Here is a 26,778-nt window from a genome sequence, read left to right as displayed (position 1 = left end):
TCTATCTCTGTTTCTCTGATTGAAGAAAGTCTACATTTTTCATATGATGATTCGCGCGTTCGGTCTAGGGGAGCTATTTCTGTTAATGGTTACAACAATATGTATTAGATATTTTACATGTTACGCAACCTTGATTGGCTGTTTGATTGCTTCAAGTGGCGAGAACAATAGTCCGTATCTGTCCATCTATTCGCAGGCATAACCCCCAGGCATTTTACCATCTTAATTTGTTACATCCGCGGTAATCTTACTGTCTATTGTATGGCGTGCGCTATCACGTGCTGGAAATTTTATACATGGAGGGTGTTGTACTTTAATAGCATATTTTACGTGTGTATGCGTGCGCGCGCGCATAAATGTTACATATTAATTAGACAATAAAACGATACAATAGCTTCTAATTGTAGCACTTGAAGAGCTTGCCAATTTGTTTGCATAAAATTTGTAAGTCTGTTAATTAGAGTATGACCGTCCAAGAATACGCACATTTCTCGATCGGTAAAATGCTGTGTTTTTTATTTTTAAAGTTCCTTAAAATTTGGACTAAAAGTTTATTAAGTATCAATTTAATACTAACATTTATTTTTAATCAAGTAATTTCTCAAAAGTACGCACTATTAAAAAAATATTACTTACTGTGAAAACAATACTGATTAAGGCAAAAAAAGGAACATTAATAAAAATATTAAGAAAATTAGTAAAAATCAAGAATAATAGTAAAAAAGGACTTATTTTGTATTAACTAAATCTTATAGAATAAATCTTTATAAATATTTGAAGTATTTTTTACATGCAGAGTTTACCTAACTTTATGACCAACGATTGATCCTAACGCAATAGAGATGGGCTTAGAGCCAACAGCTTTGGCACTAGATCCAATTTTCACCAAAAGAATTTAGAATTTAAATACATTACAAAATATACAACCTATATCAACGTTATCATCATCTACAGCATTACCATCTTTTTACAAGTTGAATCAAGTTTTTAAGCGTGTACTTTTAGTAACCATCCGTGTCACGTTTTACTTTTAACATTTACTTGTTAAAGTAAATGTATCACTTAATATGAAACACAGACATTATGCACACAATATAAATTATACAGATTTAAAAAGTAGCAATTTAATGTAAAAATCGATTAATTTATTCTTGACAATAATAACGTACCTCCTTTATTGCTGCAACGATCACAACTGTCTGTTACGCACAGATTGGCTAACCAAAAAGACTGCACGTTTTGTGTGAATTACGTTTGCTGCGATCTAATAATTGCGTCGTTAAACTAAATGCACTCTCTCAGGCAGTCTTACCCTAAATTTATGTGTTTATAAATTTATTTTTTATCGATTTTAGTTCAAATAATATTAATTTTTAATTGTACAAGTTATCGTGATATTTTACAACACTCCTCCCCATCTATTCCATACTACCTTCTTTCTTCTATTAATAGACTACAAGAACACAAATAAGTAAGAAGTGCCAAACACTATCAAGACTTGGTGTCTAATAATATTTCTATGTAATTTTTAAATTTTTTAGTTATAACGACTGCGCTAATTATATTATTAGATTTAAAATATAATTATAAACTAAAGTTGAAATAACAATATATCATAAATTATTATAAGTTGATCGCAATTTAATAATGATACTAATTAGCATCTTAAAACATTTCAAAGGACTTATTTTAAAAATTACGCATATATATAAGTTTTTACAATATTTTTAAGATGCTTATTAGCATCACTATTAAGTTGGCATTCAATATGATGCTAATAACACTGCAAAGAATATATTACAAAAAAATAAGTTTTTTTTACAGTGATATAATATGCTTATTAACAATATTATGAAATTGACGATTAGTTTAATTTGTGATATTATTATTTTAACTTCAAGTTCAAGTCCGATAGTACTTGCTACGCAGTTTACATAACCGGGAAAATGAATTTAAAATTCAATATTATTAGGTAACAAGATTATCTCCACATTATTCAACTGCATTATTAATGTATTAAATCCTGTATAATGTCAATATGATTTAATCGACGTGCGACGCGTGTTTTGGACATCTACTTGTTGAGTAAACAAGGTTGTCGTTGCCGCACTGGGTTATTGCATTCCTATGGTAAAATTTAAAGAAGCACTAGTAAGACGAGTCACTCCATGTTTTTGCACATCTTTCGAATAGGAGATAGCGAAAAGCATTGAATAATATCACTATCATTATCTCTATAGATCATTATTCTCTATGTAATGTCTATGGACGTTACATTTAATGATTATCAAATAATTCTTACAAATAATTTTTGCGATTAACGAATATTAAGTGTATTGCATTAACGATTATTTACAGAAGCTAATACATTACGAGATTCACTATATGAAATAAAAATTAGGATAATAATAAACGGTATAAATATTTTTTTATTATATTTAATCGGTAATAATTTCTTACATAATGCTTCAATTTGATCTTGCATCGTAGTTTGAATGTCTTACCGATATGAATTTAATCATCTGTCATTTTGAGTATTGCAAAGTAGAGTAATAAATTGTAAGATTGAGTCATTAGTAATGAAGATAATGAAAGGTTTTGATGACTGTTTATTAATAATTAATTTGAGACAGGAAAAGTATTCATACATTAACTTAATAAAAATATATGCGAAATAGATATTTCAAAACGATAACAATCTAGTCGGTGTACGCTCTTGGCCTTGAATATCTATCTGTGTGTGAATTCCTATCTGTGTTAGGAAAAATAATTAAAATCGAACATAGTAAATAAATATTTTTAATGCGGTGAAGAAATGAAAGAATCGACAGAAATATTTATTTAAAGGATCAATAAAAATATTATTTGAAATAAGTATTTTGTATAATAAATATAAAAAGGCAAATAGTATTTTTTGTAGATCCATCTTTTTAAATAAATTTTTCTACCAAATTTATTTCAATGTTTCTTTATAGTACTGATTAGTATGCCGCGTGTTATTGTATACAAAGTTACAGCTCATAATAGAGTCGAATTAGTATAAATAATATAACTGTTTCGCCATAGCATTTCAAAACACGGTTCATTTTTTACAAATAAGCAATTATTAATTAATTGAATTATGATTAACAAATAATTTGCACATATAGCGAAACCGTGAATATTTGTTTAATCAAATATATTTAAAAAATTGCGCTATTTATTTATTTGCAGGTACGAGTTTAAAGGAGGGACTCAGTATCTTGAGGAGCTCATCTCTAACAACGGAGAAGTTAATATTCCTATCGTCGCCTATTTAAATGAACGAATGAACCGCAGCCAATTTACTACATCATACGTTCGGGAGTGTCGTGCAAAGTGCCGCGTGAATTAGCATATTACCACTTTTTTCTATATTCTCAGGCGTGATAGTTGTTTTAAGCTAGATTACTGCCCTAGGCGATAATCATGATCCGGTTTAATCATTGATCTTGCTATTAGTGCACTAGTTGATCACTAGTTGTAGTGATCAACTCGATGCGATATGAAGAATGGAAATAATCTTTATTATGGATCTAGCTCTCAACTTTTTCACAGAAAAGATTTTTCTCTGTGTTGGATACTACCTATGTATTACTAGGAATTAGATCTTTAATCGACTAAATTGGGCTATTCGGCACTAAATGCTTTGGTATAATGCGGTTATCGCTTGAAATTTTTTTATGGATAAAATTACACGTTAATTCGCGTGTGAACTTTATAAGTGACATATAAAGTATCGTGCAATCGTATTTACCCGAATGTTCTCGAATGGCGTGTCTAAAGGATGAAATTAACAATCCGCACAACTTAAGATGAGGAGGAGGTCTAGGAGAGACATCAGGCATCGGCGGATAAACCTTGTGGTGAGTTATTTTTTATAATTTATGAATATATTAAGTGAAAATGGAGAATTTATTCAACATAAATAAGTAACGAGAGAGTTATATTAGGTGATATTTGGACAAGTCTTAGGATATAATCTAATAATATTTTTGTATGAATTTTTACATTTTCCAGTTTAAGCAAACTGCACTCCGATTATTTGTTGGTCTTAAAATGCAAAATCTTTAAACTAAAACTGATAAAAAAAAAATATTATAAATTAAATTAATAAGTAATTTAATATTATTACTAATAAGAATCTTTAATTGTAAAAAAATTATCGCAAAAAATATTATCCCAATCGAGTTACCAGTCAAATTGGTAAAATGCTCGCACGGAATTTGGCAGATTCAGATTTGATTTTCGACTGAAATAAATATATTTTTTGTTTGTTTTTGAACTAAAAATTTACACAAAAATATTGTGAAGCATTAAGATCCAATATGACTCTTTTTATTCATTTGTGTAAAATTATTCATTATTTCCTATTTATTTACATTGTTTTAAAAATGTTAAAATCACAAGAATTTTAAAATAATAAAAAAATAATATTAACTTTTATAAAAGTTTGTAAAAAATCTTTATGTTGTTAAGATATTTATAAAAGATCTTTTTTAGAAAACAAATTATTTTTATGAACATCTAAATAAATAAAAAGCTCGTGTGCAAGAATTATTTTATACGTATTATAAATATTCATTATTTTGAGCGTTTTTTTATTTTAAATTTTATATATTACAGAATCAACATGACTGATAAATTCGCTGTTGCGCATCAGGTCGGTGAGTAATATATTGATTTTTTGTTGAGGTAATAGATCTGTGAAAATATCAAATATGCATACAAAAATTGATTAATCATAAGAATATAACAAGTAAATGTGATTACACAGATTCGTTGCTTTGAAATAGACAGATCAGATTATGTAGAATAATTCATCCTGAAGCATCATATTATTTATCAATTTATTATGATTACAAGATGCATTCATAAAAACATGGCGCTTAAAACATGTGATGCATTTGTTGGCGCGTTTAGTGCGTCTGGTGCACTATATACCATAGTGTATTATCATATATATATATGTCTAGATAAACGCTGTGGAGATATGTATGTATACATAATAAAACTATAGGTATAATCTAAAAGTATTAAAAGTAACATTAAAAATTGCAAATGCAATCATGAATTATTTGTTGTGATATTGTTTCTAATTTATTTTAATTGCTTTGAATTAAAATGATAACGATTTGCGATTTTATTTTCGAATTTTTCCATAAAATACTTGTATATGTGGAATATTTATTTTCTTATAATAATATCTATGTAGCTTCAATATAAAAACACGATAAACAAAGGATGTATAAGAGTCAGTTAGCTTCGCAATATATGTTACATTATCTTTAAATTATTTTTATAAATTACGCGTAATCGATAAATCAATGAAATAAAAACTCGATATATGAAGTTCATTAAATTATTTAATATTCGATAAATGCTTGAAAAAGAAAACGGTAGTACATATCATTGTCACTGTCAATATGATACGCTGTCATTATCATCGAGAAGTACCAATAATATAATAGTTTGGAAATCGAAGGATTTGTTTTCTTTTGTAATAGAATTTCTGATGTTCCATGGATCGTTTAACATATTTTTGAGGATTGATTTCACAGAATCTAACGTAGAAAAAAAATACACTGAATTTGCTTCCTACCTTTTGAAGATCATTCTTCTCTTTTTCGAATAACCGATATGCCATTCGGAAGGGCTTTTTAAATCGGAAGAGCCATTCAAATTAGATTTGTTATTACATAAACATAAACTGAAAACGCCATTTTTTAAAATTTATAAATTTTTAGAAAATAAATCTTTAAAAAATAATGCTAGCATGTATTAATGGATAGATCGTTTGATTTGTTAGTACAATTACATTATCAAAATGAAATATAGATACGCTTCCAAACATATTATATAATAATATTTATTGTTACATAGAATAATTACGAGGAACTCGTGTGCACTGCACCGGGTACAATAAATAAATTACAACAAATTTAAATACTTAATTAAAATTTATATATATTATAAAGAATATTTTATTATGATCAACTGAATTATCAATATACGTCATGAATGTCATGATAGTGACTAAAAAACATGTTCATGGTAAAATAAGATAACAAATAGTTTTAGAAGATAGTTTTATTATTTTAAAGTAATTTTTTTTCTCTTCCACTATAGAAGTGCTCACTTTATTCATTATAAATGCAACTCGCATCGCGTTAAATGCTTTTCTCAGATATAGTGCTGTTGCTATCTCTTCTTTGTGAAGTACGCAACATTCGCTGGTTATGGGTGGTTATGGTCGTCGGTAATTCTTTATCGTTGCTCATTCTTCTTAAGCTGGTATCTCTACCCAAATGATTTTTATTCTTAGCACATTTTGGTCCTCGTATGTTTGTATAGATAACATAAACAGCGAAAATTCCCACCAGAAACATCGCGATTCCTACGCCGCTTACCGTGCATACCTGTGTACGTAACGTGAAACATGAATATAAACTTACATTTATATTTTTGAAATTCTGACTTTTCGTAAAAGTTTAAAATTCTAAAAAATTTCTTATTTCTTAATGGGAATAACTTTTTTTATATACATATAATGTGTGAAGATAAATATTAATTATTATTAGATATATATTCTGTGAAAAATATAATTTTTTATTTTATTTATAATAGTGAAAATTTTTTTACATTTTTAAGACTATTTTTTGAATAAATGATCTGTTACGAAAACAATAATTTCGATTAATTTGTAATTTATAATTCTGATATACGAGTACATGGTATATGTATCATATAATGTATGAAGAAATGGTTTTTTTATTTACATAAAATAATATCAAAAGATGTTATACCATTGTCCACCACTCGTTATGGTTCATTCCCGAAACTAACACTTGTGTCGCGTTATTATTTTTTTCCTGCATCTTAATCTCTTTGACGCCTGTGACGCATCCCGATATCGATTCATTTTCTTCTTTTATAAGTTCTCTAAACATATACGACATGTTGTCGTTGCTTCTTGACGCTCCGTGATTTTTCCCGCTTTTCTGCATAATGTCCTTTTCTTTACCGTTTATTTTGTTTTTATCCCAATAAATTTTTGTTTTATTTTGATGAAAAACTATGTCACCCAGACGCTCTAGATTACTTGTTTTCTTTTTCATAGACAGATTAAGAAACTTCGATGTCTCTTCCAATTCCTTGTTGTGTATCATTAACATGTTCGATACCATATGATTCCAATCTAAAGGATTTATTTCATTGTTGCATTTTTTGTTTTTGCTGTAAAGTGTAATTTGGATTTAAGTTTACGCAATGAGTCATAACAGTAATAAATTGCATTTGTGAAAATGTTAAAAATTTATTAAGTGCAGCAATGTAATAATGATATTACCAATATTCGCATTTAGAGGTGCCAACTTCACAAAGCAACTCTGTAAAGTTGGAATCTGTAAATGCGAATATTGGTAATATCATTATTACATTCGTTTGTCCACTGTTTGTCCACGTTTGTCCGCCCGTTATTTTCTTTGTCCACCCTCCAAAAAAAAGTTATGCACAAAAAAAGATTGTAACATCCCCCAAGTGATTATTTTTCGAGTTCGTATCGATTGCTTGAGAATTCATTTTACTAAATTAATGATTTTTTCGAAAAAATACGAATGAAATATATAAAAAAAAAACGAAGAACAATTGAATAAGATTAAAAGAAGACGAAAATCATCATCTTCATGACTATTTCAAGAAGCAGGGAAAAATTAAAAAATAAAAAGAATACGAAAATTAATAATTTAAAATGAAGACAGTTAATTAAAACTAACGGAAAAAAAGGAAAAAACAAATAATAATCTCATAAATTAGACAAATCCGGAAAAAAATTTTAAGGATGTATAAATGCTTAAATTTTTTAAAAAATTAAGTAAAGAAAGAAGCTACGTTGTAATTTTAGGGGGATTAACAAACCAGTTTGGTCTTTTCCAGATTTGTTTGTGTATCTCCAATAATTCTGAATCGCGCGCGTAGCGCGCGCAGAAAAAGGCTAGTAACAGAAATTTTGCAATGCTCACCATAATGCATTTAAAGCTTTCACGTAAATTTTTATAGCATTTTCTAACCATCTGACTCGTTTCAATTCCTCGGCATCATACTTTCCCAAACCGTTATCAGGTGCCCACCATTGCGAATTCTCCGTTCTCCACTCAAGACCGTTAATTACATTCCTATAAAAAAGAATTAATTTTTAATGAAATATCTCTGTTATATATTTGAAAATTAAAAAGGCTATTTTCGTAAGATAGAAATGTTGTTGAGATAAATTTAATTTTCTCAGACTACTTTAGATAAATAAAGCCTGATCTACAATTGCGTAAACATAATTGTAAGTGATCATAGTTGTAAGAATCCTCCAATCACAGTTGGATATTCTTTTCGTATTCATCTGTAATTGGTCAATTCTTACAACTACAACTACGTTTACGCAATTGTAGATCGGGCTTAATATTTCTAAAATTATAACATCCGTCTGCAGTTGCTTTAAATATATACGTGTAATGTACACACGCGCGCGCGCACACACACATGTATATAGTATATACACGTCTAGTCGTTCCAAACACAAGTTATATTTCATATGCCGTTATATTTTTTAACTGGTTTTAATTTAAGTACAACGTTTACACATTGAGTCCAAGCTAGTTGTTATAATAATTGTGTGTGTGGTACTGTTACGTTATAGAATAGACCTATAAGATAACTTGTTTTATTTAATCTTTAATATTAAACGTCATCACACACATACACATACACGTTATGTAAGAGAATTAATTGCGAATGCAATAATATACATATACATAAATGCATTAACTTATTATAAAAATAAAGCAAAAACAATAAAGAAAAACTGAGCTATTAGGTATATCATATACTAATGTAAATGTTTTTCTGTGTGCTTCTTTTATGCGTAGTACACAAATGTGTACTGCACGAATACACACGTGGTCTCCCTACCGTGAAAGTCGCATAAGACAAAATCATAGGTATGTCATGGTATACGTAAATGGGATAAGATCGTATGTGAACAGGATATGAAAGACATACGATTCATATCCGATCGTTTATGAAGTATATGCGAATCTTACACGAGTCGTATACGAATCGTGTACGAATCGTGTACGAATCGTATACAAATCGTATACGATCATGCAATTAACATGTTATCGCATACGATCAGATATGATTCGTATGTCTTTCATATACGAATTTGAACCCTTCATATACGATTCTTATACCAAATTTACGGTAGGGCTACGAATAAATTTGTAAATATATTTTTTCTTTCTTTAATTTAGAAATTTCAGAAATACGAGTTTTCTATAAAAATTTAATTTTTTGAATTTTCACATTTAGAAAGAAATGGAAAAAGAATGATAAAGGAAAATATTGAAAAATTTACATAAAAGAAACAAAAGATCGTGCTATTGCTTCAAAACGATAAATGCCTGTTGAATTGAAAAATATTTTAATCGACATTCCGATGTTTCTATGAAAAATTCCAAAGGTGCACTTAACAATAAAAACATTGCTGCAAGTAGACGTAGAATGATAAAATTAATTTAAATAACTATAAATGAACTTTGTTTGAATGAAAACAAGTTTAGTTACAAAGCTAGACTTGCACCTTCGTATTTACAATATTCTTTCTTTGTAAAATAGAACATATGCAGTTTACAGAGGGATTTTTCTGCGTTGATTTAAGGATGGCCTCGACGCGGCTGCTGTTCCAGAGAGTGAAACGTTAAAGTACTGGGGAAAAAAGCAAGGGTACCAGCAATTCACCGTGATTTATCTAGGATCCTTAACCTCGATTGAGTCCAATACATTCGACGGAAGTAGAAATCGTGATTTCAGGCGTGTATTTATACGTGGCAGTTTAGTCGCGTAATTGGCACAGCATATGTGATTGATGTAAAATTATTTTATCACGTAAATGTAGTTAGATATTACTAATGATTAAAGTGAAACCGGTAATAATAATGAGAAACGTATGTGCATTTTCAATGAGTAAATTCCCCAGCGCGTCTGTTAACAGTGAAACATTACAATGCCAACGAATTTAACAATGTCAATGACACAAAAATTCAATTTCATTAATTACATGTAACGAGGTGCTTTAGTCGCGTTAAAATCCGTTGTAATTTACGAAGGCTAACCTTTTACATTCGATTACTCCGTTTCTATGCGTAATCGCGATCAATAATTCATTAGCAATTTAGTGACGCATTTCGATACGAGAATCTCGGAATATCGTCTGAGAACTTCTTGTCTCGTTTAAAATAATTTCCGATCATTATGCGTCATTTGTTTTTTCTTGTCTCGTCTCGTTCTGTCTCGAAAAAAATCAGAAAAACTTATGCCAATTTTAATATTAATGTACTGTTTTATTATATAAATGAATATTTTAAATATTTATAAATAAATAAAACGAAAAATCCATATATAATTTTGAACGAAAATAAAATTCGAGAATCTTAAGAAGCGAGCTGAAATATTGGTCCATTGAGACGAGAAAACTTTATGACTCATTAATTTCTATCAAGAATAAATCTCGGTCGAGATGTTTTCTCGTTTTGCCTCGCTCTAATAATGCATCGCTAACAAGTAGCATAGTGTACGTAACTTCATCAAATGATTTATGATTAATATTAAAACGGTAACTCTGAGAAATGCATTGCCAGTACGTAATTTATGTCCATTTTGAGCAGTTTATAATAAAAGTTATAAAAGATATATATATAAAAAATACGAAATTATATATTATACAATATAATATTGTGCAATTTAATTTAGAGTTTAAATAAATTAAAAAAGTTATTCTTTTTTTACTCATTATGAAAAAATGTATGTTTATTTTAACGCATTTAATTATTTCTTTAAATATATAATTACAATAAAACTGTTAAAAATATTAAAATGCACATAAAATAAACTAATATATTTAATTAAAAATCATTTTAACAAGAAAGTTATGACAAGAAGTTTCTATCGAAAAAAGATATATTTTTTATTTAAAATTAAGTGCAAAAAAGTCTTACGAAATTTGTAAATAAGTTTTGTAAAAGAATGTTTATATAGTTACCTAGAATCTTCTAAGAGCAATATAGTATTAGTAGAATTTATTTGATTCAAGTAATCTTTTAAATTTCCCTCGCTGACAATTAGTATGGTTGCATTTTTAAGTTCGTTAAAAAACTTCTCTTTGGGTTTTCCAATATGTACAATATGTGACGTATAATCTACATCACCAAAATTAATAAAATATAGATATATTAATTCGAAAATTGTATTTAAATTATTTTACATTTTTATGTTAAAAGAAATTAATGGATTTAAATGGATTTTACTATAATAAAACTTTGATTTAAAGTTTGCTTGCTGATGTACATATAGTTAACATTAAAAGTTTTTTTACGTTAGTTAATGATTAAAAGAAAATTCTATACAGACTATATGGTGTGCTAAATTTACTGTAATTTATCATACATACTTGTTGAAGTTTAATAATAATTATTATACGAAATATCAAAAATATTAAGTCAATATTCTGTCATACATAGACATGTATAAATATATTTTAATTCCGTAACATTTTAAAAAATTTAAAATTTATTACAAAGTTGATATTTCATTATTAAAACTTTTTTAATTTACGTTATTTAAAAAATATTGTGCTAAAAATGAAACTTTTTATATAAAGAAAATAAAATTATAATTTCATACCTTTTTTATTATTATCGTGGACTATAACACACAAATTGTTCGCTATGGCATTTACCGTTAGCTTCTTCGTAATATTTTGTACGTGATCGTCATTTTTATCATCAACTTTAGTAACTAATGTGAAGGATTTCCACTTTAAAATTTCTGTTATTTTCAAGATTGCCTACAAAAGAAATATTATAGTAATAATAATGTATAACGTATCTTAATTAACCATTTGTTAATATAAAATAGCGCGTGGAATTTAGATAAATTTCAAAGTCTATTATCATTATGGCTAGCATATATCTAAGGACAATATTATACAATAATGATAAAAGTAATATTATTATAAAAATATTATTAACAAAATAATATTAACAAAAAACTACGGATTATATAAAAATATAAGTATTTAAATATTTTAAATACAATAGTATAAATAAATATGCGCGCGCAGTTATTCACTTGCGTATGCATCTAAAATAGGAACATGCGCTTGCATTCTGCGTTGGTAAGGAAAACACTAGATATTTAAATGCCGAGATTGTTTTCTGTAATTTACATATGCTATTAATATCCAACCGAGCTAACATGATTCAATTGTTGTATATATCATGATTTTATATACGCTAAATAATATTTTATACTTAATAACATAACTTATGATATAAAGAATATAATATAAAAACTTTGGATAAACTTAAACATTTTATATGTTATATAAACAACTTTTGCTATTACATTGAGAAAAATACCGTCAAGTGTATTTCAGTATTGTTCTAACACTTTCAAACACTTGCGTAAGGATAATAAACTGCATTATGCAAATATTACGATGAGCTCAGCACTACAGTTAGCAGTTACTTTAATCGAACTAACGATCCCCAACTTTGGTTTATACTGTTTATAGAATAAAACTTCAAGGAGTTCTCAATAAACTTGAGAATGTATTTATTCACAAGTTTATTCAGTAATTAATTAATAACAAACACCTCTACTAAATAGGAGTTCGACTCATCCGTTAAAAAGTGCAAATAAGGAGAAATTGATGGTTTCTTGATAATGTGCGGCACTTTCAATATCGAAGTCACTTTGTGTACTACTTCGATGTTGGTCATGGTATCCGGTCCGATAATTCCTATATAATTATGAGATACATAAATCAATTACCTAAAAGTACTTAGGAATTATAAATTCTATATTTGTAAAGGTATATATTCATTGGCTTTATCTAGTCTATGAAAGAACAATTTTGTCAATCGATGTATTGTTTTTCGAAAAGTTAGTAGTCGAATATTCGCATAAAGCGTTAAGTCATTGCTCCTACCTAAATGATAAGGTGGATGCAAACAGTTGACATCTGCCCATACCAAAGCCTTCATCACCGCTTTCAAAGCACCTGTTATACTTCCGCATGTATCCACAATGGTAATTTCTGTACAAATATTATTTCACAGTTAAATTAATTACTGCATTTTACTTTGTATTGGAATTATTGTCCGTTTAATTATGTATATTCGAGAAATTATTTGACATTCAATGCCACAATGTTTAATCGAAATGAATCATTCTACTTTATATACTTGATTTACCAATTTCGAATCCGTCCGTTTTATTGTTGTGAATCTCTGCGAGAAGCTTGGCGGCCTCATAAAGCGTAACGCCCTTTGGCGATAGCTTTGTACACGATGGATCATCGTGCACGCTTGTTAGAAATGAAATTTGCACTGTTTCGCCACATTCTGTACGTGCACCGCAGGTGCACGCGGCGATCACCACGAGGATTACGTACCAAGTTCGTGAAACTCCCATGTGTGTTCCAAGTAAATAGATCAATACAGACGCGATTGTTTTGAGGTATTCAAATTTGTGAAACGTGAACGCTATTCTGTAAAATTTGTTTATTAAGTAGAATGTATAGGTCGTTATAATGATAATATTAAATAAATATATAAATACAGATTTCTATCACACGTTGCACCACTTACTAGCGTTGTGTAAAAGTAAAGTGATTACAAATTTGTTTCATGGAATTAATCACAGCCACTATAATTAAAGTTAACAAACAATCGCCGTTTAGAATGTAGTAATTTTTTTTACTTTTAAATGAATATTTGCGATATAATTATTTCCTCGTAGGTTCGTAATACGGTTATTTTACACATGGGGATTCGGAGAAAGAAAGGTTGAAGTTCATGTATGAGAAATAAATTATGTAATCCACCATATGTAATTCTGTTTGAAACTTATCGCGGTGTAACGTCTCCTGTGACAGATCTTACTGCACTATTCGCTTCAATTGCAGACCCTGATATTGAATTCTGGAAGCTTTATAAGGTAACTGATGCGATATGCATTATGCGAAATTGTAAGGTTTTGAACGTGTCCTTGTATAACAGAAGCTCTCAATATGCAACATTTGAAGTTGCCCTGGGGAAACGAGAAAACGTTATAAACGTTATCAATTCTTAGTAGCAACTTTATAAAAAATAACAAAATTAATTAAAAAAGGAAATTTGATAAATTATTATATTTTAAAATAATACTTTGTTATCTTTATTTTTTACTGCATTTATATTATTGTATTATTGCTATATTATTTAATACAAATCAAAATTTTGTTGTGCTTCTTTTTCTTATGCGCTTCTTTTTTTTATGCGGTTCTTATATATATTTAGTGTTAGAAATTAAGAAATTATCGATAATTTTTTTTCATTAAATTATTACATTTATTAAATTGTCGATAAAACTTTGCACTAACGAAATGTTTCCCAAATAATTCCTTTCTTTTAATTAACTTACTTGCTTTTTCAGAACATTATAAAATGAGCAAATTTTAAAATACAATAATTTATCAAATTTTCTTTTTTTATCTTTCTTACGATTTTTCCTTTACATTACTTTACATTTTTATTTTTTGTATCATGTAATCGTACTGTTTGATAAATCAAGTTATAATAATAAATTAATGATTTTTTGAATATTAATAAAGAAAAAGCAAGGTCGGATTATAAAAACCTAATTTATTTTTGTGGAAAGGATACTTTTTTGTTAATAAATTTATAAATAGATAAATTACGATAAACCTTTTAACTAAAAAAAAATAAAAAAAATAAATAAATAATAAATAAAAATTTATTTAAAAAATTTATTTGTTTTTAAATTTTTTTATATTTACTTTATTAATTGCGTTAATTACTTAAAAATGTTATATAATAATATTTTTTATTAGTTTGATTTGAGAATCTTTTTTAATTTACATATAATCTTCTTAATATAACAAGGTGGTTGCAAAGAATCCTATATTTAATCCTTCTTATATCACTTGTCTTTTCTTTGTATATTCTTTTTTTGCGTAATCGTTATATGATTGTGTAAACTGTTATGCACATATTTTAAAAATATTGGGTTAATTTAATATAGTAGGTATTTATTGATATTAACATTATCTATTATCTATATTTTTTATCTATTACATATAAAATGTTAAAAATAACAACAATGAAAAGGGAACAATGTGAGAGTCAATACGAATTTGTATAAAGTAGTTTTACGATGTTTGCGATCATTCGATGTCTGAAGATGGCTTAATTCAAGAGCCGAAACTTGTCATTATTTCCAAGCATATTTTTAAAAGAATGTTAGGTATTTTTTGTTAAAGAAGTTTAATCAATTATATGTATATATTTTTTGTTTTATAACTGACTTTATACTAATTCGTATTTGACTCTTACATTGCCTTCTTTTCATTGTTGTTATATTTATTTTTATATAAAGAGTCTTTTATCTTTTCTTTGATATATAATGTTATGAAATGCTTGTTCTTTTACAATTTATAAAATTTTATCTTTTGTTGCAAATGTACTATAATATAAATTAAAAATATTAGTTATTAACAATTATTGCATTATTGTTGAAGAGAAATTATTTAGATTGCAAGATTATTTAAATTTATTGTATATGAAATTGGAATGTGATAGAAGCAGTGTTATTTTTTGTCAAAATGATGACAAATGACATCAGTTGTTAGTTTCGTTTGTTTTAAAAAATGATAAATATTATCTTAGGTTTTTCCATATGATAATATTGATAATATAGATGGCGGTAGAAATCAAGTAGACTACATGTATTGTATGACTATGTGTGAATTATATCAATCCTGAACAGCACGAGATGGCACCACTATCTAACAACAATAATGATAAATTATTTTCCTGCAAGGATGATTGTATATTTAGGTTCAGCGAACTTATGGGGTCCAAATCAAGCTTACATATTGATATACGTATACATATTCTTATTTATACATTACACATACATATACACATATTTTTATAATGGTTTTAATATTTCAGAGGAAAAATGATAGCACACAACAAGATAATTTATAACAGAAATTTTAAAAAATAAGTCTTATGAACTAAAAGATAAATTTATGTCAATTATCGTTCAAAAAATTACAATAAATTATATTTAATATAATATTATAATATTATATTAATAATTTTATTGTAAGAGAGTGTAACAAATGCATTTTATTTAGTGATTTGTCGGGTAATTCCACAATGTAAATAATCTCTGACGAGTTAAATAATTTTAATATAAGTTCAAAAAGATAACATTATCTTATAATCAATAAATAATTGACTATTGAATATATAATGATTATTGGCGATTATTATGGATATCAGAATATGATTGAAGATATTGTAAATATATTTTTTTTTTTTTAATTTTAAATAACAAGTTCATAGTAATGCTTCATATTTTGATTAAATAAAAAAACTCATCTTCTTTCCTCTTTGAATTTTAATATCTTATTTATTTGTCAATTAAAGGTAATATATTGTATAATATTATATTATATTATATTATATATATGTATGATATATTATCTTCTCTATATATTATACATATCTGATGGCTTCATACAAGAACTCGCATTGATAAATGGGATGTAATTTGGCTAAGTGCCGAACGGCAATTAGAAAACGTCATGCTCAATCAACGTTTTGTTTTGCTTACAAGGAAGTGATTTAGACGACTCTTTGATGTTAGATGATTGAACAGACAAATCGTATCTATGCGACCCGTGTGAAATAGACACACTACGCTATCAAGTCATAATTCTTTTAATCAGGCATGCAGACGGTTCACAAACCGATCTCTGCACTTCAAAGGCAAATAAGAAAAAGCGCGGAAGGATATATTTGCGTCCGCGCTAACCATTACTTACGTTGGCACTGAACCAACAATAACAGTGGCGGACTTTTAAAAGCTAGAGACGCGAGACTTCCTCGTATCTCAAACATCCTCATACTGTCCAGTTGTAGGTCGATGCAGACACAGCCTGCAATCTTTATCCATCTCTATCCACACGTCCGTCGGATGTTCGATAAATCCTCTGACGAATCCTCGACGAACAGTTTCACGCTGAACTTCGTAAAGTATACGATATGCTTTAGGGAGAAAAAGGGACGAGAGAGAGAGAGAGAACGATGGAAAATTTACTTATCCTTCTCGTGTTTCCTACAAACTCCACTTTACTCTCATATTACATTTGGATTTAGGAGGGTTTATTTTAACGGTATCAATATTACGTCAGAATCACTGCAGCAGAGTTGAATGACACAATTTAGACTCTTGGGCAATGTAAATTAGGTCAGTGCAATGATTTTTAATGATAAGATTAATAATTGCTATTTCTAATAATTTTCTGATGACAACTTATTTGATTTCGTAATCTTTAAAAATGACTTGTCGTGGAGGAGTCATTATATTGTCCTATTTATCTATAACGATATCAATTATCTTATTTCATCTTACGCGTATTTCGAACTTGCCGCCGACGTATTCTCAATTTATTGCGATTTTGCGATATCGCTAATGGAGTTAAAGTGGTTCACTTTCAAAAGTGACGATATTTGAAACAGAGTTAATGTGGGATAAAGTTTTGTAACAGAAGATACAAATAAGTAAAAAATGTTATATGTAGAATACATTTTTTGCATATTAGATTAATATAATAATTTTTTAGTTTTTTTCTTTCATTCTCTTTCTTTATTTCGTTTGTCATTGCAAGTAATTTAATTTGATCGCGAGAAATCACTAATGTCGATAAATTATAGTTACTAGTTTTGGCTCCGATCCGTTCAATATTTACTTTATAACTTCTTTATGCCATCACATGTTCCACGATACATTTGAAATATGACGTTGGCTCGTAAAGAGGATAGATTCGGAACAAGTGCATTACAATCACGAAGATTACCGAAAAATAGACACATGTTAGTGCTATTAAAAACGAAATTTTGATACGAAAAAAGAAAAGTGAAGAGAAAGATATGAAATGTTTTAGCTTTAAAAATAAAACAAATAAAGTTGATTTCAAAATATTTAGTGGAAGTAATAAAAGATATGGTTACTAGTTTTAGATCACCCTGAGATTCTAGGACAAGAGTTATGACGGGCAGACAGACACGCGAAGTCATCCATTCCGGTCTGTGTATTCTCGTTTAACTAACGCTCTTCTCACACGCATCGTTGAATGATCACACGTATAAAAATCAGTGTCAGTATCTTCATGTCGTAATTCTTTTCCGAGACTTCTGATTTCGGCTGCGACATTGCGGTGCCTCCGCAACGTTAACGTTGACAAATGCTCGCGAAAGTTTATCCGTAATCGACCGGAAACGTGAAGACTGGCCTAGATTTCGTGGCATAAACTTTCCAACAAAAAAACAACGTAATTTTGCAAGTGAATGCTTTCACTGTTGATAGCCTTATTATAAGGTGCCATAAGACAATTAAGCGTACAATTAATTAATTGTCTGTTTTTATTGAATAGGAATGAAGTCAGTTCAAAATTTGCACGCAACTTTAAATATTATATTTATAAATTTTAGATTTAAAGTAGATCGTACACATTTATTTCTGCCCTGAACTTCTCGTATAATACGTTTTATGATTACGCGTTCCAATATTAAACGAGGTTAATGGATAAACCATGGAATTACGTTTGCTGTCATTCATTATAATTGTCGCGTCGTCATTTTCCTTTGCTCGGCATAATCGGGTCGCTTTGCGAGCTTTGTTGTTGCTTCTCTAGCCGTCGGCGCACTCGGCTAGCATGCGGATAAAAAAATTTTCGCGCCGTTTAGCAAGAATGACATGCAACGGATCTTCAGCCGTGGAAGCGCCACGGCTGGCTGGAGAGATCGGAGTGTTGCATGCGCGTGACCCAATATGGAGAAATTGAGTCTCTCTCTCCCCCTTATACACCTACGTATTATTCATCAACCGCTCAAGTGGCAATGCTAAGATTGATTGACTAGACGATCGGCATAAGTAGAATACTGCATTCTTCGTGAATAAACGCACAATCGTTGATCGTCTCTTCAATCGCACATCGTTATCCGCGGATGCAAAATATTGAAAGAACAACATATGTTTTACATCCGTTTACTCAGAGATAATCCAGATAATATATTATTATGTATAGATTATATGTAGATAAACGTAATAAAATTAATGGAACTTTATAATGGATTATTGACGAGAGCTTTTCACTTTTAATTTGCGTCATTATTTTGTGTAAATCAATACAAGATAAATAATAAATCGGGATAGTGCTTGCATCATAATTGTAGTGCAATTCTGTTTTATTTGTAGACTGTTTGAGAAGAGCTTTATTGCTTGTCGCAATTAAAATGTTAAATAATCGCAAAATTTAATGACAGCTTGATTGAATTGTTGTCATATATAACCATGTTTTTAATTAAGCAGAAATATTCACTGATTATTATAGGTACATCAACAATATACAAGCGCATATATAGATTAAACATATGTTTTCATCCACTATTTAGTAACAAGTAAAACTGGAAATTGGCAGTTTATTATTGAGAATAATAGTGTTTGTTTTAGTTATTGTTTCATTTCTTTCATACAAATTAATTTATTATTGAAAAACAGTAATATTATTACTGTTTTAAAATGACTATTTAATTAATTATTTATTTGTAATACTGACTAGTGCTTTTAATATTTAAGATAAGTAATTAATTACCGTCTTTAAGTATTAAATTGACCAGTATGTATTTAGTTTCTGTAAGGATCTATCTAACAAAAGAATATAATTTTGAGATAGAATAAGAAAATTATTTTAAAAAATAGAATGTGTTAATGTGTCACTTACATAGATTTAGCGTTCTTTTCGCAGAATAGAGTACAATTACTCTATTCAAAGTTATTTTTTTCTATAAAATTTTTGTGATTAAAAGAAATACTACAAGAAATGAGAAAGGATTATTTATAAACAAAGACAGAAAATTAGAAAAAAACTAAAATTATTACATAACTGACTCTTAGCTCTTTAATTGTTCTATTTTGTAGAATTATTCTTAATGTATATTTTATATGTACATTTATAACAGTTTTATGAAAAAAATTAGTGAAGAATTGATATTAATTATTAACAACTGGGATAAGAACATTTTTTTCGATTTTTTTTTTAGTCAGGATGAATGATTGCATAAATGAATAAACATTCGAAAATGAATGCATGAATAACGAGTCTAATTTATTATGAACACATTGCCGAATCGTGCCAACCTTTATCGCGAAAGCCATTTTTCAGACATCTGTGACACTTGAAACAATCGTACAGAGCGATTTGTAAACGCAGTGGCTTATCGAATGATGAAACCTACGTGTATTATATATGCGGCAGACTCATGGGAATTTGTAAATTGCTGGTGAAATACTGGGGGAATTTCTCGTATGAATTTGGCGCCGTTGATTACCTACGTGACCTGGTTTAGCTGCGTGAACGTCATCGACGTCTTCCTATATTGACGTATTGATAAATAAAATCTGCTAATGTTGACGTGAGAGCTTATGATGATACACGATGCCTACGATGCTGATTAGATTTCTCATCGCGGTTACAACCATTATTCATAGTCCTGAAGACATCCTCGGTATTTTCAAAGAACGCCCCGAGATCCTTCACAGAACGTCTTTAGGACCTTGCGGGTCCTAAAGACTGAAATAGTTTGTTCTCAGAACGTCCCCAGTATCCCCTTGTGGTGGATAGTGAGGTTTTGAGTCAGATATTCAAGCAATTATTAAGCATAATGTTGCGTATAAAGTGTTCATAATAATATCTACTATTTAGATATTTTTTTGATATATAAAATCAAATGTATGTAATTGTGAAAATGTTTCTCGCATTTTTTAAGAGAAAATAATTTTGTAAACTTATACACATCATAAATATGAGAAACTTACAGACAGAAAGAGTTAAAAATCAGAAATATATTTAAATTTTGTATTGAATTTAAATTTTATATTTATTTTTGTTTTTTTAAAAAAAGTTGATCTATTTTGACTTATAATAAAAATAAAGACCGCCATGCTTTTATATATGTATCATCATATAGAATATATTTACTAATACATAAATGACATCTCTTTTATGAAAGCAGTTTTATTTATTTTTAAACAGGGGCTATGTTCAGTTATAATAAATACAAATCTTTCCTAAGTGTGAAATTTAGACTATATATATGTATAAATTTTCTAGTTTCGTTATTTACAATGACAAACAAAAAATCAAGATTATTAATAAAATCTATATACGCACAAAAATGTTGGACAATATTGGATTTAAAATTACAGTCGAATTTTTAATTGCGAATTTTAGTAAAAAAATTTTAATCTGTAAAGATAAAATAAAGTGCAATCTAATTTTTATGACAATAAAAAATCATTGTTTAAGCTTTTACAAGTACGTATAAGAATTATTTCAAATTTTTGTACAATCCGAAAGAATATAAAAATCTGCACTGAAATTCAAAAATCTAGGACGAAGAATGAAAATTTCACATTACCAATAGAAGGTTAATGCAGCAGTAACACGCTACAATGTTGGTGTTGCAATATTGATGCGTAACGGATATTTCTATCATTCGAGAATTTTTGATACAGATATCGATTAAAAATTTTTAAAGACACGAGAAAATAGATCAGTTGATATGTGTATCAAAAATTCTGGAATGAGAGGAAACATCCGTTTTACATTAATATTGCAACAGCAACATTGTAGTATGTTACTGCTACATTAACAATGTAGAATGCTCTTCCAACGATCGATTTAAATCCGTATGCATCACTGAAATGTTGTCGTTAGTTATCTGCATGAGTTTTGACGATATTAATTCATACGTACGTCTATTCAAAAAAGCTAGATTTCTATTTGTACAAGCACATTTCGTGTGGCGTTGATGTACGTAAATACAAACTGTTAACAAGATATCTGATTTAATCAATTTACTCAGATAAACTTACTGTGCATAGTTAGTATCGAGCCAATTTGTGCAATTATTATGATCCGCATTGCAACTGAAAGTTATTTTTAGCTCAAAGTTTCCTAACAAGGATATATAGTATATAGTATACCTATACATAATATATATATATACATTAATAGTGTAAGCTTCATTAATTGATATTACAAAGATCAAAGATCTATTTTTATACACTTACTTTGTGACGAAGATACTTAATTACCAAAGCAATAAAGATTACAATTTGATGACGCTTTTAATTTAAAACGTTTCAAAATATATGAACAAGAAAGTATAGTTGGCTTTTAATAATATTTAATTTTTTATTGCAAAAATAATAATTCTATTATTATAATAGAAATGTATTGGAATTTCAAAAATTAAAATTGTTTTATTAATTATTATTATTATTATTTCATATTTTATAATATATATTTAGTATTTCTGTTAAATTGCGCACATAGGAAATATTCCAAAGAGTTATTACAATTTCTTTTAATCAATTATAAAATGTTTTAATTTTTTTCATGATTTCTTATCTTATGTCGTATTTTTTAATTTTAGTAATGTAAAGTCCATTTTTTATTAATTAAAAGCTGTATATATAAATTTATTTTTGAAAATGTGTTTTAGCTTTTATATACTTTATATAATAAATATAAATCTAATAACATTAATGTGTTGTCGTATCGTAGATTGCAATTGTTTGACTGTATCATTTCTGAAAAGAAATTAAAAAATATAACAGTTGCAATGTGTGTACCGACAATTTATTCGGCATAAAATAAATCGCCTTCATTAATGTGTTCCGTCGCTTCATCGCGCTTTGCTTCAAAGCGAGGCGCATGAGAATGTCCCAAATCGACTACAATGCGCACAGAGAGGATTGACAGCGAGAGATTTAATGGAATGCGCTTGGTCTCCTAATACGGAATCGTGTTTATTGCCGCTTCTTTCATACTTTAGTATAACCGTTATTAACCTATATCGTAAAAGGTATAATATGAGAAATCGGCACGAAAAAAGGAACAGAAATAATAGTGACTATCTCGTTAAATTTTTTAGAATGGAGTCTTACTTTAAAAAGTGAAAATTCTGTCACTCTTGAAGAAAAATTACAAAATTTTTAATTTTTAAGTCCTCTTTCCTCGTGTAAAAATACGAAGATTACGAAGTACGAAATTAAACAAATTTATAATGAACAATTACAATAAATAAATAATAAAATAATATATTTAAAATATCAACACTTAAAACAGTTGTTTTGATTTATTGATGTCTAAAAATTGAATGAAGTTGAATTAATTCGTTAAATTTGTTAAAAAAATCTATATTAAAAATTAGAATTAATAAATGTAATCTATTAGGTAATTAATTTAAATAGATTTATTTAATTAATTATTACTTTTTAAATTTTAGATAGATTACATTGAAAATCAATTTTTAGACTGAAATTATTTCTGTTAAAATTGTATTATAATAAAGTGCAAGATAAGCTTCATAATAAAATGGCACGCAATTATTTTAATTTGAAAATTTATGTAGGAAAATTGTTAGAACATTAATATGAATGTTATTAAATACGATTAAATTAAGTTCTACCTAGTTATGTATTTTATGATATTTAGAAGAAGAGATGATGTTAATTTATTAATTATCGTAGACTCGCACGTGTATATAATTATGATGTAAAATAATACTATAAAGAAGGAAAGAGCGCGCATGCTCTCGACGAAAGGGAGGCGCATTCGAGAGTTTGTGGCTGGTTGAGTTCCGTGTTCCATTCAGTTTACCGGCACTATTTGCACGGTTCGGGTTCCTTCTGGCACGTGTAGCCTGACGGACCGATGATGACAGGAAACGCATCACGTGGCTGCAATACCGTCGAAATTTCAGTCAGTTGTCGATGCGCGTTAAAACGGAAGTCACGGGTTTGTGCATAAGCAAGGAACATGCTTCGAACCACCTGTGAAGGCAACCCGACGAGAATTATAATCGAAACGTTGCGTCGCGTGAAATTCGATAACGCGGATATACTAATCTGAGTGCATCCTCGTAGATTTATTTGCGGCAAAATTGTGAGTGATATTTCGATGCGTAATATACAAATTGTCCACGCGGCTAATTAAAACGAAATAAACCGTATTTAATACACAACAAGTAAGAGTTAAAGCCTATAAAGTTGTATTTAACTTTAGGAAATGTGATAGCAAGTACGCGTGACTGACTGAATTACTAAAAATTAATAAATCGATAATATATTATCGGTGACTCCAAACATATTGAATCGGCAACTAATTAGAATTGAGTTAATCATGACTAGAAAGTTTTATTTTTGATAGAAAAGCAATTAAGGAAATGATTGATTAAAGTCCTACTGTAGTTCGTCGATAGTTTATTAAGCTGGTCTCTTTTGAGAGATTGTTGAACTGGTTTTCTCACTAATTACAAACAATGTCGACTTGCGCAACCTGTTCTTTGATATTGGAATTGCTGTATCTGTCAGAATTTTTGCTAAATGACATGGAACGTATTTTATCAATGAGAGCAATTGCTCGTGAAATGCAGAAATTTAATCGCGTGTGTTGATCAATCATAGGTTTCGAATATGGGATACACGAAATGCTTGCGCGATTGTAGTACTGATATTGAAACACGTGAAGCATTCTATTTGAGATCGGATGGTAAATATTTCGAGCACTTTAAATTCTTGATGATTCTTCTGGCGAACTCGAGAGACGCTACAGATATTGCTGTAGACGCATTCTTATTCCCAACTCGTCAATTGATAGGTAATTTATCATGAGAAATTGCGCGGAAATAGAATCACGTCAAGATAGATCAATCACGTATCAAGATAATGAGAAAAGAAGAAGTAAATTTCATATTAGTTTACCATATTAAATAGTTTAATATATTGTTTTATTAAATTACGTTCGGTAAAACAGTTCTAGAGTAAAAATATATTTAATACACGTCGCATAGCGCGGCCAAATGCGCTTTTTAGGGACAAAAATAGAAATTCATACCTAAATAGCAAAATAAATGTATTTAAGTGTGTTTCTTATAGTGTATTTTTTTTTAGAAAAAAATTTTAATTTCACTGATGAAAATATTTTATTCACAGTCTTCTGTTTCCGTATCGCTTAATTGCAAGTTATGTAGTATGTCTATTTCGCTTGATATGCCTCTTGGTTAATCTATATTCAACAAATAATCCTGAATATCAGAAATATCTCTACTATATATCTTTGAAGTGCTTTTTCTATGGCTTGAAATTAGAGGATTTGAGGAAAGTAAAAGCGTTGTAATGAGGTCCCTATTTGTAGTCACACGCTAAAGAAAAAATCTTAGAAATTAGTGTAGCAGTTTGTAGCAGGTAAACTTTTCAGATTCTAAAAATATTATAACCAGAGCATCTCAGAAAATCAAAAGTACAGGATATTTTGTGTCTAACCTAATTAAAAGTGCATTAAAAGTTGATAAAAGTAAATAACACTGCTAATTTTTCACTGTCATTTTAAAAAACGAAATAAATATAAGTATGAGTACATATTAACAAACCATTAACTCGAAATAAAACATATATACTTTTATGAATGTGTTGTGTTGTGTTGTGTTCTCTATAATATATATTTAAATTAAAAATTTCGAATTTATTTATATACAACATTTTATGGGAGTTTAAGTCATTATGAGATGCTACGAACAAAAATCAATTAGTTTTAATCAAAATATAGTTAATGGTCGTTAAATTATATAGCTTCATTAATATGACCAATACCGATCATGATTTTTTCGAATTTTGTCCAATGCGGCCGCACTGTGCGTCGTTTTATTTGATAAATAAGACTATACATTTAGCAAAATACAAATTCTGTTAAAGTCACTAAAAATTAAAACTAAGTATCATCTAAAGCGACATCTAAAGTGTAAGAAAGTTAATAATGTTAATCAGACGTGGAATACGCTTCCTCGAGTAGCGAATTCTCGTCAAAGTTATAGAAGATAAACATTCGTCCGAAGCTTTCTGCAAATTAACATTTTCACCGTCTGACTTATCCGATCGAAGCATTAAAGGGAGTCTCTGTTTAAGTGAAGAAGTTAATTAGTATATTTTGAGTAATGATCAAATTCTCGCGATCTTGTTGAGAGCTTCCCACGCCAAATCGAGTTAATTAATGGTGTATCGCGATCAGAGACCTGATGATGTCACTTAACGTTTTCGAATCAGCGAAAGTGGTGGCTATCTTAAAGCAGGCAAACACGGTAAGCCGAATTCGCGTCGCGAAACACCGTGGTGCCATTGCGCACCTGCGATTCCTAATGGATTTTCTCGGACTGCAACCCGACACACAACAATCCATCATCAAAACGCAAGAAACTCCGACGTTGAAAATCGTAGCGGCACGACGGAAAGTGCTGCCGACATAAAGTAAAAATTCCTCCTTCGAAAAATGCAAGAGAAACCGACGTAACGGTGCTTGTACGTAAAACTTGTAAATATATAACTTAAGCGACAAGCTACCTGATACCTCCCTCCACCTAAGTGAAAATACGTGATAGCGTGAACGTATCATGTCACGAGGATACGTAATCGTGAAAGAATATGAAATAGTCTAAAAACGAAAAAAAAGAAACAGTGGAAAAACAACGGAAGAACAAAAGGAAGGTGCATTTTAATCCCGCACTTGAAAAG

The 26,778-nt window shown here is 28.8% G+C and overlaps 1 protein-coding gene across 1 annotated transcript; it reads right to left on the bottom strand.

Annotated features, from left to right (window-relative positions):
• Positions 1–6,135: 6,135 nt before the first annotated feature.
• Positions 6,136–13,542, bottom strand: LOC108780063 (uncharacterized). Its single transcript, XM_018547650.1, has 8 exons — positions 13,323–13,542; positions 13,058–13,165; positions 12,723–12,868; positions 11,749–11,911; positions 11,108–11,264; positions 8,040–8,192; positions 6,825–7,254; positions 6,136–6,437 (listed from the first exon to the last, which is right to left on the bottom strand). The coding sequence occupies exons 1-8, from the start codon at positions 13,540–13,542 to the stop codon at positions 6,189–6,191; spliced, it is 1,626 nt and encodes a 541-aa protein (XP_018403152.1). The 3' UTR covers positions 6,136–6,188.
• Positions 13,543–26,778: the final 13,236 nt, after the last annotated feature.

This window comes from Cyphomyrmex costatus, unplaced genomic scaffold, assembly GCF_001594065.2.
Source record: "Cyphomyrmex costatus isolate MS0001 unplaced genomic scaffold, Ccosl1.0 scaffold666, whole genome shotgun sequence".
In the NCBI taxonomy this organism is placed as follows: domain Eukaryota; kingdom Metazoa; phylum Arthropoda; class Insecta; order Hymenoptera; family Formicidae; genus Cyphomyrmex; species Cyphomyrmex costatus.
This window is presented reverse-complemented; position numbering and strand designations above follow the sequence as displayed.